General features: G+C 32.9%; 2 protein-coding genes and 1 long non-coding RNA gene across 5 annotated transcripts; all 3 read right to left on the bottom strand.

The window, feature by feature from the left end:
* On the bottom strand, nucleotides 731–3602 carry LOC104703878 (pentatricopeptide repeat-containing protein At1g62680, mitochondrial-like). The gene is made up of 2 exons (XM_010419967.2): nucleotides 1582–3602; nucleotides 731–967 (listed from the first exon to the last, which is right to left on the bottom strand). The coding sequence occupies exon 1, from the start codon at nucleotides 3579–3581 to the stop codon at nucleotides 1905–1907; it is 1677 nt and encodes a 558-aa protein (XP_010418269.1). The 5' UTR covers nucleotides 3582–3602; the 3' UTR covers nucleotides 731–967; nucleotides 1582–1904.
* Nucleotides 4046–5391, bottom strand: LOC104703879. 3 transcript variants are annotated; one of them, XR_002032608.1, is made up of 5 exons: nucleotides 5275–5328; nucleotides 5094–5152; nucleotides 4825–4974; nucleotides 4379–4733; nucleotides 4046–4274 (listed from the first exon to the last, which is right to left on the bottom strand). It is a non-coding gene; the product is annotated as an uncharacterized LOC104703879 (long non-coding RNA). The 3 variants fall into 3 exon arrangements; XR_754252.2 differs by lacking the exon at nucleotides 5094–5152 and having other exon boundaries at nucleotides 5317–5391; XR_754251.2 differs by lacking the exon at nucleotides 5094–5152 and having other exon boundaries at nucleotides 5275–5337.
* LOC104703880 (NAC domain-containing protein 26-like) lies at nucleotides 7124–10585 on the bottom strand. The gene is made up of 4 exons (XM_010419968.2): nucleotides 10193–10585; nucleotides 9597–9797; nucleotides 9241–9512; nucleotides 7124–8732 (listed from the first exon to the last, which is right to left on the bottom strand). The coding sequence occupies exons 2-4, from the start codon at nucleotides 9754–9756 to the stop codon at nucleotides 7947–7949; spliced, it is 1218 nt and encodes a 405-aa protein (XP_010418270.1). The 5' UTR covers nucleotides 9757–9797; nucleotides 10193–10585; the 3' UTR covers nucleotides 7124–7946.

A 12512-nucleotide genomic window follows, 5' to 3' on the forward strand; every position in this document is an offset into this window, starting at 1 on the left:
GATAAAGATCTAACCAAATTTATGTATGTATATTTTGTATGAATAAACACAAGTAACTATCTATTAACAATACTGCAATTGATTATCCACTTATAATTGAACAAATGTTCAACGACTGATGGATACTGTATAATCTAAAAATTCATAAAAAATATAACAATATGTATCTTAAATTGTAGAAAATATATAATCATAACATATTTTATATAAATAAATAGAAAATTTGTTTTATGATAACAAATAAATATATTTTACTTTGTTAAAGTGTTAACAACAAAAAAGAAGAGAAAAAGAGAGAAAAGAATGAGAGAAAGAGAGGTAAGTTGTTAGTAAGGGCAAAAATGTAAAAGGAAAGTGAACACATAAGCAAAAAACTTGGGAAAGTATACCATGAGTGGAAAGTGGGTTTTTGTGATAATACTTTAGGAAAAAGTGGGTGTGGGTGTCATTTCCCTTTTTTTAAAAGACCCTTTTGTCAATAATCAATTTTACTCATTTTCAATATAACAATTCAGAATTTTTATTTACTCATATGTAAAATTTTGAACACAGGAAAAATATCAGACGGCAAGCCAAAAGTTTTTACAAAATTGTGGGTTGTTACTTGTTAGTATATCAACCAAACAGTAGAAATTGTAGTTTTTGTCTTGAAAAGGAACAAACCCTGATGGCTTCACACACACAACACAACACAAGCATTCTCTTTGTTTATTACGTTTTCTAGTTCAAATTACTAGGAAGATCAAAAGATAACATTGACAAGGGAAATAGATATTTCTCTTACAAGTGAGAAGCTTTGCCTTTTATTACAACATCATGGCTTTCTCTAACCTCTGGCAGAGCATTTTTTTCCTATATGTTTACGTACAAAGAGAGGAATCATGATAAGCTTGTGAGAAACCTAGTGGTGATCATTCTTCCTCAAGCTGAGCCGCATACATCTTTTTCCTACATTCCTCTGCTTTTCCTGCATTGCGTAGCCAAACCCGGTTTTTAGTACTCTAATGTAAAATGCACCCCAGAGAGCGCAAGACAGCAAAAGATTATTCATGTATTTCTGTTCATCAACAGTAATTTGAGTAAGTGATACTTAAACAGAAGAATTTTTGATGATGTATAAGCTAGATGAGACAAAGAAAGCATGAATCAGGGATGAGTTGCATAGAAGAAAGCCTGATAAGAAGAGTTCATCAACAGTAACACTTCCATTGGTATTGAGTGAGTGATACGTGTATCCTCAAAACAGAAGAATTTGCGGTGATGTATAAGCTAGATGAGTCAAAGAAAGCATGAATCAGGGATGAGTTGCATAGAAGAAAGCCTGATAATAAGAATCCCTTTTTTAGAGGGATACTAAAAATGTATTGGAGGTCGATTTCTATAATGTTTCTAACGCTAACCAAACTTAAGACGTCATAGCTTTGCATACCAGTTTCAATCAAAACAGAAAAGCCAGAACAACTTCAACCTGGTAGTAAAAACGATCTCAACCCATTCAAAAGAGAAATGAAGCCATGAACCATTTATCCAGCACGAGCAAACTATAAAATGTGATTTGATTACCAAAGACAGAAATTTCACCTTTAGCGCGAGATGAAAAGGAGAAGATGAAGTAACGCTAATCAGCACCATCGATAGAACTGCTGCCTGCTGGTGATCACAGATTACAATCCTCCCAGATAATTCCTTGAAATGTACAACCCAAATCCAGAATCTCCAATCAGGAATCAGAATCTCCATTCGGTAACACTTCACTGACCACCATTACTCAATGGTTGGATGAAGCAATTGAGGATTTCTCAACTCGAATCAGAGAAACACCAAGTGCCAGTGATTTATTCACCGCTGAAACAGCAAAATCCGAACATATCGACACAGTGGAAATGCACAAATCCCTGTAACACTTACAAGGGAGACACAACTTTGTTGCGACAGGCAGACTTTCTGTTTCCAAGCAAGGATGGTGCGTAGCCACAGCTCAACATTTCTTTGATAAGTTCGGCTGATACGGTTGTGTCACCATCTCTAAGGCATAGCGTGGAGTCATTTTTCATAAGCCCCTCTTGTTTCATTTTTGTATACAGAGCATCAATTTCACGTTGTAGACCTTTCGTACACAACCCTGACATCATTGTCGTGTATGTTACAACATCAGGCTTCAATCCTTTGAGGCTGAGGCTACAAAATAAACCCCAAGCATCTTCAACCTTACCAGTCTTGCACATTCCTCGGATAATAGTAGTATACGTGACAATATCAAGATCCATTTCGATCTTTTGCATATCTTCAAATATCACCAATGCTTTCTCTAGCTCCCCGTTGTCACAAAGACCACTTAACAAAATGTTATAGGTCCAAATATCGGGAGAGACACCAAAAGAATCCATCTGACTAAAAAATTCTTGAGCTTTATCAACATCACCTTCTTGAAAAAACCCTTGGATAAGAGTGTTGTAAGTGACTGTATTGCTAACTAATCCTCTCTGAGACATCTCACTGAAAATTTTCATCCCATCCTCTACTCTCTTCGCCTTACAAAACCCATTTATAAGAGTGTTGTAACTCATCACATCCGGTAAAACACCCTTGCTAACCATCAAATCAAACATTTCGTTGGCCTCATCTATGCGATCATGCATACAAAGTCCATTGATCAACGAACTGTAAGTAACAATATCAGGATCAATAGACATTCGTACCATCTCCTCAAAAATCTCTTTAGCTTCCAAAACCTTTCCGTTTTTCACAAACGCATCAAGCAACGCAGTGTAAGTAATCACATTAGGTGCGATTCTCCTCTTGATCATATCACTCAACAACCGAGCAGCATCACTCCATCTACCTGAATCACAAAGACCCTTAACAACCGCAGTGAATGTAACAACATTAGCTCTAATCCCTATCCTTTCTTTCCTTTCAATTCTATTGAACAGGTCCAGAGCATCATCAGCACGTCTGGCTTTGCAAAGACTATCAATGATCGAGTTGTAAGCCACAATATCAGGTTTATATCCAATCTCCACCATTTTATCAACCAAAGAAACAGCATCAGAGACTCTATCCCCACGACATAACCCATTAACAAGAGACCCAAACGTGACTTTATCAGGCTTATAACCAAGTTTCAACATCTTGCCAAGAACAGATAAAGCAAGAGAGACTTGAAAACAGCAACAGAAACAATTAATCACAATGTTAAACGTATAACGATCATTACGAATCCCTAAAACTTCCATCTTCTTCCCTAGAGAGATTACAACATCATACTTCTTCATCTTCACAATGGCGCATAACAATCTATTGAAATCTACAATTTTAGGGAAAGGACGAGATTTGACCATGTCGCTGAAGAGATCAATCGCGTCGTTTAGCTTTATATCGCGAAGCCGAGTTTTGCTTAATCTCTCTCGCAAATCAATAATACCATTGACGCTAGAAGAAGAAGCTCGTCGTACCCAGCAACAACAGGAACTGCAATGGCTTAACGAAGGAGGAGAAGACGGAGCGGTTCTAGGTTTACCTTCAGAGAGAAGATTGCGATGAAGAAGCCTCGTCGCCGTCATCGCAATCGATCTCTGCATTGTTTCTCCGATTTTGATTTTTGGTCTGACTCAGAGAATCCTAATAAACGGAAGTGTTTGCTGAAAGAGATGGGAATTAAAACCGGTTTAGTTTCGGTTTAGCTATCTTTATTTGTTGTATCAAACCGAACCTAATCGAATCGAATACTGTACAATGAGAAAACGGATTTGGTGTGTGTCTAAACCACGGTTCGGTTCAGATTGGGTAGAGTTTTTGTCCCATCTTTTTTTTGCTGTATCAAACCGAATACATTGAGAAAACAAATTAGGTTTGTATTTTAACCTCGGGTTCGGTTCAGTTCAGATTGGATAGAGTTTCTTGTTAAGTAGTGGTGTTCAGTTAAACAGGGATTGGTTTGTTCAATTTTGGTCAATTTTTTTTTGGTATGGTTTCGAATTCGATTTTTCGGTTTTGTCCATTGGTTTGTTTTGGTTATCAGAATTGAACACTGAACAGCCCTTCATTGAGTCAATATGATTGTTGACCAAAAAAAAATCAGATGAAAAATATACCAAAGTTGTAACAAAACAAGTCAGTCAAATTCTGCTACACAAATGAGATATTGTATTCAGATTCATCTAATCTGAAACCTGTAGTAATGTAATAGAGTAATGTACTTACTTCTACAAACCTATGGTTTATAAAAGTAACTAAAGAAAGAGTCTTGATTTGAGAGTAACCTGATTCTTCGCCTGCATTTTCAAAATGGTTGCACTACATTAACAATCATATAAACAAGAACCAAGTAACATAAATTGAGAAGAAGAAACAAACTAAAGAAGACAAGTAGGTTCACCTTTCTTACTCGTTTCTTCGGGTGTGTCCAAGGGCAATTCGGCTTAGCTGAGAGTCCCAAAACAATACTTCTCCTTGAGGTATCCATAACACCTGTCGCAACTCCACTTTTTTTTTCTCTTTTTTTGTGTAAAAGTTGAGTTATGTGAACTCATCAAAGCTTTGTTCTTCACCCAAGACGTGTTCTTTTGCTTATCTTCCCTTCTTTCTCCTATACCTTTTTCCTCTTGATGATATTTAACACCTCCATTAGATTCAAGAATCAATCCATCTTCCCTCAAACCGTCAATTCTAGAAGTCTTTGTCTCCCAAGGATCTGATGATGCCTCTTTTATGTCAGGGAAGTATCCATGAGCCTGCAGGAAAACATTTCAAAAACCAACTTTTCAAGCTCTTAGACATTCTTACAAAGTCACTCACAACAATGTAATCATGACTCTTCTTTACCTGAAACACAGATTGCTTTAAGAACTCATCATCAGCATTGGATGATTTACGTCTTGAAGGAACACCACAACCTTCAGGGAAATCTCTGTAAACTGTCACACATCTTCTCTTGAACTGCATTGTCTTCACCACCAAACCAAGATTTCAACACTACAGATGCATCAAACCCAAAAAAAAAAGGAAGCAACTTTAGGAATTGAATCAAATTTGCATCACACATGCTTTCATTAAATAAATCAATAAGAGAGAGATCTATGGGTAAAGCTCACGATCAATGATACATATAACACATTTTGCGAATCGAATCAATGGTTTTAAAAAACGAAACCTAAACAATCAAAAAGGAAAAATTTTAACGTCAGGAACAAGGAAATGCTAAGACGAGAGATCAAACTTAATACAATTAACCCAAAATTTTGATTTAGAGGAAGAACTACAAAAGAGCATTACCAAATTGGTGGAGAGGAACAGAGAGAAGAATCAATCTTTTACCTCAGATTTGGTGGACGCAACGAGGGTTTCTTTCTTCTCTCTGATTAAAGCAGGGGGGAAGTTAACTGGACGTTGTTAAGTTGATAAGACACAATTGTTCTTTCTAAGCCCAATATTTTAAGCAATATTAGGCCCATAAAATAATTTTTATTTTACACACCGTTTTATGAATATAGCCGTAGAACTAATCAACACCTTTTAAGGTATTGAAAAAAATATCTTTTCAACGTTACACTTAATGAATTTATGCACTAAATTATAATATAATCAAACATTTACTTGTATTATCCTTGAAAATATTTTGTTTACATTAAAATTCAAACTGTTTGCCGGATACTTGATTCGTTAAGTATCTATTTTTAGAAAATGTTAAAATTAAAATTAAAATATAGAAAACCTAAAATTTAATCCAAAAATAGTAATATTTTACCAAAATTATTTATTTGTTAAAACTAGTAGTTTAAATAATTAATTTGATGATTAGAAAATTATAAAAAGATAAAAATATAATATATATATATATATATATATATATATATATATATATGATTATCTATATTTATATGCATTTGTATATTCCGGGGTGGAGCGGATATTCTCCTATTTAAATTATAGTATTGGTGAATACCAATTTTTCGTATTTGATTTGCTTTGTAAAATTACAAATATCCAGATTTTTGGAAACCAAACAAATCTAACGAATATTTTACCGAACTGTGCTTATAGTTAAACTTAGAAACGTTTTGTTGTCGTTTCCTTATTTATCATTAGTAAGAGAACTCTTTGGATCTTGGGATTTTGTCATTTGTGGCGTAAACGCCCAAATTAAGAAAAAACATTAATGTCGTTTTGTTAAAAAGAAAACACTAATGATAAAACGTCACATGGTTTTGTCTCATATAGTGTGTTGTTCCCCTAAGTTATTGAGATCAAAATGTCTAATAGTAATGGTCAATTTTTATTAATTGTTTTGAAGCAACTAAAAGGTGGATTTTATCCGAGGCTTTGGCTTAGACAGGAACCGTATAGGGGTGTCAATCCCACAGAGCACGCCCAAATAATGATGTTTCTTATGAACTGATCATCATTCATACCTAAAAATTTTAGCTAAATCATATATCATTCCTTTGTNAAAAAAAAAAAAAAAAAAAAAAAAAAAAAAAAAAAAAAAAAAAAAAAAAAATCATATATCATTCCATAACGGTATGTATAGTTGCTATTGGAAAGCATAAGTATATTTTCTGATGTTTTAAAAAGAAAAAGATTCGTGTGATATTATTAGTCATCTCATTCATATAAGTTAGGTTAGAAATCCCAAATACTTATTTTTTGTAAGTGAAAAAATCGATTCATGCATCTTTCTAATTAGGAAACTAGATTTTGATTCGTATTTCCGACACACACACACACACACACACACACAAAAACGAAATTTTGATATATATTTGATCTATGCAAATTATCCATCTCGAAACCTAATTTGAACTTTTAATCAACAAACACTAGTATTCTAGTAATATTGTCTTTTCTGCCTCCCTTGAAATAAACATTATAATTACAAAATATATCTAATGATCGACAAAGCACGCTTTTGTTATCTTCCTTTTTTAACACGGCTTGTCTCTCTATATATGTTATATTCTCGAGCCAACATGTCATAACCATTTTTTTTTTCTTTCCAAATGCTCTTCACCACGCCATATTTTTTATATTTACTTCTTCTAGCTAGTTCACACTCTTTTCTCTGGGTTTCGCTTTCTAAATCTTCAAACTTCTTGCAAGTTGTTCTCATGATCAAAGACAACTCAAAGCATGTAAGTCAATCCAAATTAATAAAAGTCAATTGGTAATTTATTTACGACTAACTTTGGTATATATAAGTATAAGAATGAATTTATTGTTTTAATTTCTTTTTTGTTGTTGTTCTACTGCTCTTGCACTTCTTGTTTTCTTTTTTAAGCAAGTGTGATATATATATATATATATATATATATATATGGTGATATCTAGCTAATAAAAGTAGTAGCGAAGTATATAATGTTACCTCTTAAATTTGGGTTTTGTAAGTAGTAAGTACAATAAACGGATTTTTAATATAAAGGGGTATACAATTTTTTGCTGATGTGATTGTTTGGATTTCAGAACATTTACAAACAAATAATCATGAGAGAAGAACAAAAAAAAAAAAAAAAAAGACATTAATTAAATGAGTATACAACAATTGAAGAAATATACAAGTATACATTTTATTTAGAAGTAGGTGTCCCCTTCATACAAAATTGGTCTCAAATTTAAATCATAAATCATATATGGTTTATATATAAAATTAGAGATGCATATATAGATTCATACATACACACATACATGTGTGCGTATAACATATAGTGAATAATATAACAAAATATAATCAAAACACAATACCATATAGTTGTTGTAGGTTTTTATTATGTACAAAACCTCCATATATAAATCCGGGAAATAACTCCTTGTTTTTCCCCTTTCTTCTTTTAAGTATAAGACTGTGTCCACCATCATCTACACAGCACTAGTGTGCATATGTAGTTTTCATATATATATATATATATATATATATATATATATTCATCCTTGCATATTCTTCACTTTTATCACTATTTCCAGAGATCAATCTGACAACTCGACGAAGTAGAAGCAGCATGAGCATTTGTATACTCTTCTCCCATTTCAACAACTCTTTCAGAATCATTCTCTATCACTTGCACTTGATCATAGGCAGTGCTTCTTGTGTCGATCTTGATGTCGTTTTGATGAGAAGAAGCAGCAGCTGCAGCCTCTTCATTGCTAAGCTGTGAAGCAACGAATTTATCGAGAACTCTCCAATCAGTAGTCACTTGTTCTACTCCTTGATCGTAATAAAGAGAGCTGAAACTTTGATTCCCTTGATGCAGTTGTTCCTCATGAGATAGATTTGATGATTGCTGCAAGTTACCAATATCTCTTGTATTTTTATTGTTGTTGCTTGATCCATAAGGTAGAGAGCTGCAATTACTGTTAGGGCTTTCGAGCTGAGGAAGCTGGAGGAACACAGATTCTCGAAGATGATTGTTTTGTTGTTGATGTTGTACCATGTGATTGTAATGTAACTCGAGCTCTTGCTTGCATCGCAAGTTAGGGTTGTTGTTGTTGTTGTTGTTGTTGAATGCATAAGCTGAAGACGCATTGAGGCCACAAGGCAATTTCAGCTGGTGATGATGATGGTGGAGGTTATAATTATGATTGGGAATAAACTGTTGTGGAGAACTGGAATCGAGCTCGGAGTCAATGAAAGAGAGCTGGCCATCGTACCAATGCGATGGCGATGGATTGTAATCTCCCATTTTCCTCACTGTTGCCGCCAATTTCTTCTTGAACACCCTACATACCACCCATCCTTCTTCCTACACACATATCACATAAAAAAATCATTTACAACATCACAAATGCACACACTTGTCCATCACTTATATATGTGTTTTTTTTCTACCTTATATATATATAAGTAAAAACTTTAGTGACCAATGAGATTCGAATTTGGATATTGCAACAAGTGTTTATTGAACTTGTGATAACACATTTAAGCTATGAATAATTGTAACAAACTTTAGTAAACTTTTGGACCAAAGAAGGATCACCGGTTTTCATTTGTTTGACTTCTTGAGTTACATTTGTAAAATAACATGTAAGCTATATATGTTTACAGGGAGTTTAACAAAACACTTTGAATATACTGGACATAGATGTTATGATTCTTGATGTGAACTATTCCAATGCACTCTAAAAGTGAATGACTCAAAAAAATTAACAAAACTATTTAAGAAAGATCCTATATATACATTTAGGGGAGCTTAATTCCTTATGCAAGTAAATTATGAGTTAAGATGTGCGAGCTTGGATCAACGTATATACCTGAGGGATTCCATTTTCATTTGTTTCTAAGCGATATTCGTGCATGATCCAATCAGATTTTTGTCCATTTGGGGCTCTTCCTTTGTAAAATACTAGTGTTTTCCTCATACCAATAAGACTATGTCTTATATATATAGCCTTGTCTCTTCCGGTGGCTTTCCAGAATCCTGCTTTCGTCGCTCTATTGGTTCGGGTTCCCGTGGGATATTTCTTGTCCTTATGGCTAAAGAAGTACCATTCGCTTTGCTCTTCGTTTCCTATCTTGCATAACTCTAAATTATTACAAAGAAAACAATATAATTGTCAGCCTTTCTATCAAAACATGGATCATCACTGAAGATAGATGATAGGATAACCTTGAAGATCCCATGGCTCAATCTTGTAAAGATCAACGTCCTTGATGAAATCGATTTCTATCCTCTTTGATGCAACTTTTTTCCTTAGGTAGTAGTCTACAAGTTCTTCATCAGTTGGATGAAATCTGAAGCCAGGTGGTACTTGAGTAAATGAATTCATCCTTTAATCTTTATTTTTCCGTACGTATTGAGATTAGCCGCCTGTTTATGATGATATGAAATAATTATTAGCTAGTCTCCAATTAACCATGCTCTCATATATTATCTTGCAAAGATCAACTGACATAATTGCGTTTATATTAGTAAATAAAGTCAAGACTGAAGAAAAATATGAGAAATATCTCTAAGCCACCAATCATAAAGCAAAATCATAGGGAAAAATCAAACCCCCACGAGTCTCTTAAGGATGATATTTTGCTTAACTTGTAACATCAGCAACATTGAGTGGGATAAGAGGACGATGATCATGCTCATTATAATGACGAAAATGATTTTAAAATGCAAATGTTCAAGAAAATTGAATGGTAAAATTTGACGACAATAAATCCAAATAAAAACATAGAGATAAAGGAGAGGATATGAAAGATGGACTATACCTCAAAAAACAGGCTGATTTTAACTCAAACCCTTCAAAAAGCTCAGGATTTGAGCTATTGTATGTGACTAGGTTAACTTGAATCTTCCTCTTGTACTTGGAAGATCGATACTTCATGAAATACACTATAAAGTACTCATCAGAAAGAGAGAGAGAGAGAGAAACCCCTAAAAGGAGATGTTATGCAAATGGAAAAGATTTGACAGTTATCATCGGGAATATCCACCGGAAAGAGATCGGATCCCAAGAGAGAGAGAGAAGATGGGAGAAGAGAAAAAAGAGTAGGGTTAAATAAAGAAGACCAGACGATGATGATTGTGAATAAGAATAAGAAAGAGAGAAGAAGACACATGAAAAAGTAGACAACCGTGTCCTAATAATCTATACTACTTTGTCTCTCTCTCCTTCTCAATCATAGTCTCTCTATGTCCTTTTCATAACACAAGGAGTGAGATAGAGAGACTTTATTTGTTGCAAAAGCTTCGGGGGAAAAGAGAGGCGAATAAGGGGACTCAAGCAAGATTTTGAGAGAGAGAGAGAGAGAGAGGCAACCTCCATTACCACCCACCAGCTCTTGATGGAGACTGTCCAAAGTTTTAATAATATATTTTCTTTTCTTTTATGAACGATCGAACATTATTTATCCCTTTTATATAAACATAATAAATTTGGTCTAATTACCCAATGCAACTAATCAGAGAACTTTGTCTGATATAGATTTTTCTTAAAATATAATTGTATTAGGCTATTAGCAACTTATGCGAGAGTGATCATGAATAAATGAGGTTAGATTGGTTACTACTTACTATAGTTTTTGTTTTACCAGTGACTAATTGTACGTAGCCGGTGTAGTTGAACTGGTGTGAGATATTTTAAGTCGTCTTTTGGTTATGTGGAGCTGAAAGTAAAGGTTAGAAAGACTTCAGAAGTCATTTTTTAAAGTTAAAAACATAGGTCACTTTAAGAATATGTATGTATTTGTGTTCATATAATCAATTACAACGAAAATGAATGAGGAGACATCCCTTAATTATTGTCAAAGTGCGTGTATCTTCTTGAAGACGAACCCGCGTCAAATATATATACTGCCTAACTAATGGAAACACTGAGTTCGTGTATTATCTATATTAACATTTTTGAAGTACATTTTATCTAATGTAGTTATTTAAAACATTATTTACAATCTTAGCCTCTAGAAAATTTCCTAAACTAACAATTACATCAGATTTTGTTTCCTAAATATTTTACATTCCATTCCTACTAGAAATGTAACAAATGACAATCAGTATTTTATGGAAATAGAAGCTATATTATATTAATGACACCTTCTATTATTTTTTGAAGATATTCTATGTCTAAATTCTTTGTAAACAAAGAAAACAACAATTTAATTCCTATTTTGTTTTTCAAAACATGTTAGCTTCGATTCTTAATGTAGATAAAAATGTTAATATAGATAAAAACTTTGATTCTCTTTTTTAAAAATCATATTTTTGATATATATATAAACTTAATAAAAACTTTAAAATATTATAAATAAAAGCTTTTATAAAAGGTTTAAAATATTATACAATGTTGTTATATATTAGGACGGGTTATAAAGAAGACATATTGCAATTAATAAAATATCACAAATGCATAAATACGGGTTAAATCCTTATTTTATTATTTGTCAACACTACTAATATTAGAATATTTGACATATCAAATCAACTTACTTTAACTAAGATTTTGTAAAATAAGTAAATCATTATGAAAATATGACTTAATCACAGCTTATAAATTACTTATTATGTATTTAAATCCTTTATTTTTTGTTATAATAATTAAAAAACCAAATAAAACCACAATTTAACAAGCAAATACAATATAAATTATAGATAATAATAAAAATTTTAGACCCGTGGTGTATCATGGGTTAAAATCTAGTTAATATCTTATTTTGAATATTATGAAGCTAAATTGTATTTAAAAATAGAAAAATAATATATAACATCTTAAGATAAAGAATATAAAAATAATATATAACATCTTAGATAAATTGATGTAAATGAAAAGAAAATAACAAACCAAAAAAAGTCGTAGAATTTGAGCCTGTATTAGTGGAATTAAGGGCCCGCCAAAAAATGGAATGTAATGACGTGGCGGGCGATGGTCCGGCGTGAGATAGGCTTCGATCATTGATCTCACAATTTGCTGTTGGGTTATGTGGGTCGTCTCATCTCATCCCGTTATATTACTATAATCCCGTTCTTATTTGTGAAATTAATATTTCTGAATATAACATTAACATTCACACATTTTTTTTTTTTTTTTTTTTT

This window comes from Camelina sativa, chromosome 7 (genome assembly GCF_000633955.1).
Source record: "Camelina sativa cultivar DH55 chromosome 7, Cs, whole genome shotgun sequence".
NCBI lineage: Eukaryota > Viridiplantae > Streptophyta > Magnoliopsida > Brassicales > Brassicaceae > Camelina > Camelina sativa.

Bases quoted from the DNA above. Each gene is read 5' to 3' on its own strand.
- LOC104703878 (XM_010419967.2), bottom strand. From the start codon at position 3,581: ATGCAGAGATCGATTGCGATGACGGCGACGAGGCTTCTTCATCGCAAT.
- LOC104703880 (XM_010419968.2), bottom strand. From the start codon at position 9,756: ATGAATTCATTTACTCAAGTACCACCTGGCTTCAGATTTCATCCAACT. The intron at 9,513-9,596 runs GTTATCCTATCA...GTAATAATTTAG, and splicing joins TGAGCCATGGGATCTTCAAG to AGTTATGCAAGATAGGAAAC. The intron at 8,733-9,240 runs GTATATACGTTG...ATATGTGTGTAG, and splicing joins ATGAAAATGGAATCCCTCAG to GAAGAAGGATGGGTGGTATG.